Source organism: Aplysia californica, unplaced genomic scaffold (assembly GCF_000002075.1).
Source record: "Aplysia californica isolate F4 #8 unplaced genomic scaffold, AplCal3.0 scaffold00097, whole genome shotgun sequence".
Classification (NCBI taxonomy): domain Eukaryota; kingdom Metazoa; phylum Mollusca; class Gastropoda; order Aplysiida; family Aplysiidae; genus Aplysia; species Aplysia californica.
This window is the reverse complement of record NW_004797367.1, coordinates 112281-114603: the sequence shown is the minus strand read 5'-3', so window position 1 is coordinate 114603 and position 2323 is coordinate 112281. Positions and strand designations below refer to the sequence as shown.

Genomic DNA, 2323 nt, shown 5'->3' with positions numbered 1-2323 from the left:
AAATAAATAAATATAAATAAAACCCCACCATGCTATCTTCCCTGCAGCCAAAACTAATAATGTCACGCCGGATAATTTGACATATGACAAATCAATCGTAGAAGCTTTTTTTCTTTTGTTGCCGAGGCGACACTGGCCTCGCCTAATAATTGGTCGCTTTTAAGAACAAGGGGCCTATCCCCCCAAAAATGCTGTTTTGAGAAAATCGAAGGTAAAGTTTTTGCTCCTGGCTCAGTTTCTTTATAAGACCAGTAGAGTTTTCTCTATAACCAAACAATTTATATATACACACCAATGAAACCAAACTTCTTCTACAGGTAGAGCAATGCCCACTTTTGGTGTAGGTCAAGATTTCTGGAAACTCCCGAAATCTGGGTTACCCCATTTGTCCTTAAAAGCGACGATGCCTTTGTTACTTTTCAAGTCGTTAAGATTCCATTTTTCATTGTGCCAATTTTTTTGCTGGTCTGTAACTTTTCAAGTCGTTAAGATTTCATTTCCCATTACGCCAATTAATAAAAATGTCCTTTCTGAGTACGGTAGGTAGTTAAGTTTAACGCCACTTTCAACACTGTGAGATTATTACAGAGGCAGGACCTCCGAATTTAACACCAATTTTTGATAGCACGAAACTTGGGTAAAGAAAAAAAAGTCACCAGTAATACTCTTCATAAAACAGAGATTCAAATTAAGGCCGTGGGCATGGTCGTCTTGTTCATCTTTTTCTCTTTCTACTTCTACTCCTTCATCTCCTCGTCCTACCAAACTTCCCTTACTTTTTCATTTTCTCCTCTTCCTACTTTTACTCTTACGTCTCTCCTACCCCTTCAACTTTTCGTCCTCCATCTCTTCCATTTCTTTCACAGCGTCTGAAGTGACGTCAAGTCTCGTGGTTCATTTCTCCCCCCCCCCCTCCCCAAACCCCAAAACAAGAGTATCAGAATCAACGTCCTGAATTCGAAATATTGACATGTCAACATGTCTATACTTGTGAAAAAATTTTGGAGAGGGACCCCACTTGTATCTGTCTATTCTGTTTGCACTCAGTTCGACGATACTGGCCATAGATCTAGTAAAAACGTATAAATTCGATTTTCTAAAAATCAAGTATGTCGTTTGAGTTGTGCTAGGTCAAGTTGTACATTCTGTTATGCTGTTCTTCTTGCCTACCTCAAGTATACCATTATAGTTAAACACAAAACAACCAAAACGTCTCAGATAATTTTTCTTTGCAATAGTGAGATGAATGTGTTTTGCTCCTATTTCTAATATATGCTATACCGTTGAAAATGTTAACTCATATTGGGTACAAATTAAATATTTTGAGAGAGACACTCACCTGTAGCTGGTTTTTCAACTGTCTCTCATAGCTCTCTTCAAGAACCTCCGTTATGTTTTCTATTAGATCTCGTTTCAGTGAGCTTAGTTGCTGAAAAACTTCTTCCTTGTTTTCCTCCACAATACACGGATTGGAACATTCCAGTGACACGTTGGCAGTTTTTCCTACTTCGACTTCAGGTATGGTAACATTCAGCACCAAAGCAGGTGAGGACAGGAACAGCGCTGCTGCCAGAATCAGCTTCAGTGATACCCAGTTGGCGTCCATTCTTCTTGTACAATGGGGTATTTTGGTCTCAATGATCGTCTTGCAGCTTTGCAGGAAATGTACAGGAAACACTTAGAAAAATATTTGGTCAAGAAAAAAAAAAATTTAGTTGTACAAACCAAACGGTAAAAGATTCAGGAACTAATCAGTCAGGTTACCTAAGCGTCTTTATAATTATGGTAATTGTAATTTAAAATTTCTTGTGGTTTTGCTTCTTCGTTGTGAGAAAAATCTTCCACAAACAGAGCACTGGGCTAGTGTCATTGTCAGGACGTAATTGTCTTGATTTTATTGCCTCTTTTACAACTGCCTCTGCTTTACAAACTATGTTTTTCTAAAAGAAAGACAAAAAGATATGTATATTATACAATAACTATCCCACAGATGCTGGGTATTATGAATTGAGATTGCTTAATCATAATTATTACGTCTTGCTGGGGAAAATATACAACAAATATCTTTCTTTAGTCACCATCCTTATGCGCCTGGCCAAAAATAAGGTGAACAGCCCTCCCTCATGCTAACTCGAAAAGAATTACTGGCTCAACGGTGGAATTGATGTAGAAACGAAATTTTTCAGAGGGGGACAATTGAATAAGAGGCCTACATCTAAAACGCTTGCCCTTAAATAGATAGATAGATAGATAGATAGATAGATAGATAGATAGATAGATAGATAGATAGATAGATAGATAGATAGATAGATAGATAGATAGA

At 37.5% G+C, this 2323-nt stretch overlaps 1 protein-coding gene across 1 annotated transcript in view; it reads right to left on the bottom strand.

Moving 5' to 3' along the window:
- Positions 1-1736, bottom strand: part of LOC101851487 (fibrinogen C domain-containing protein 1) — a gene marked incomplete in the record, with an annotated part of 14617 nt that extends 12881 nt beyond the window's left edge. Inside the window, 1 exon segment of the mRNA XM_005095165.3 lies at positions 1336-1736. Coding sequence (XP_005095222.2) covers positions 1336-1606 — 271 coding nt within the window.
- Positions 1737-2323: the final 587 nt, after the last annotated feature.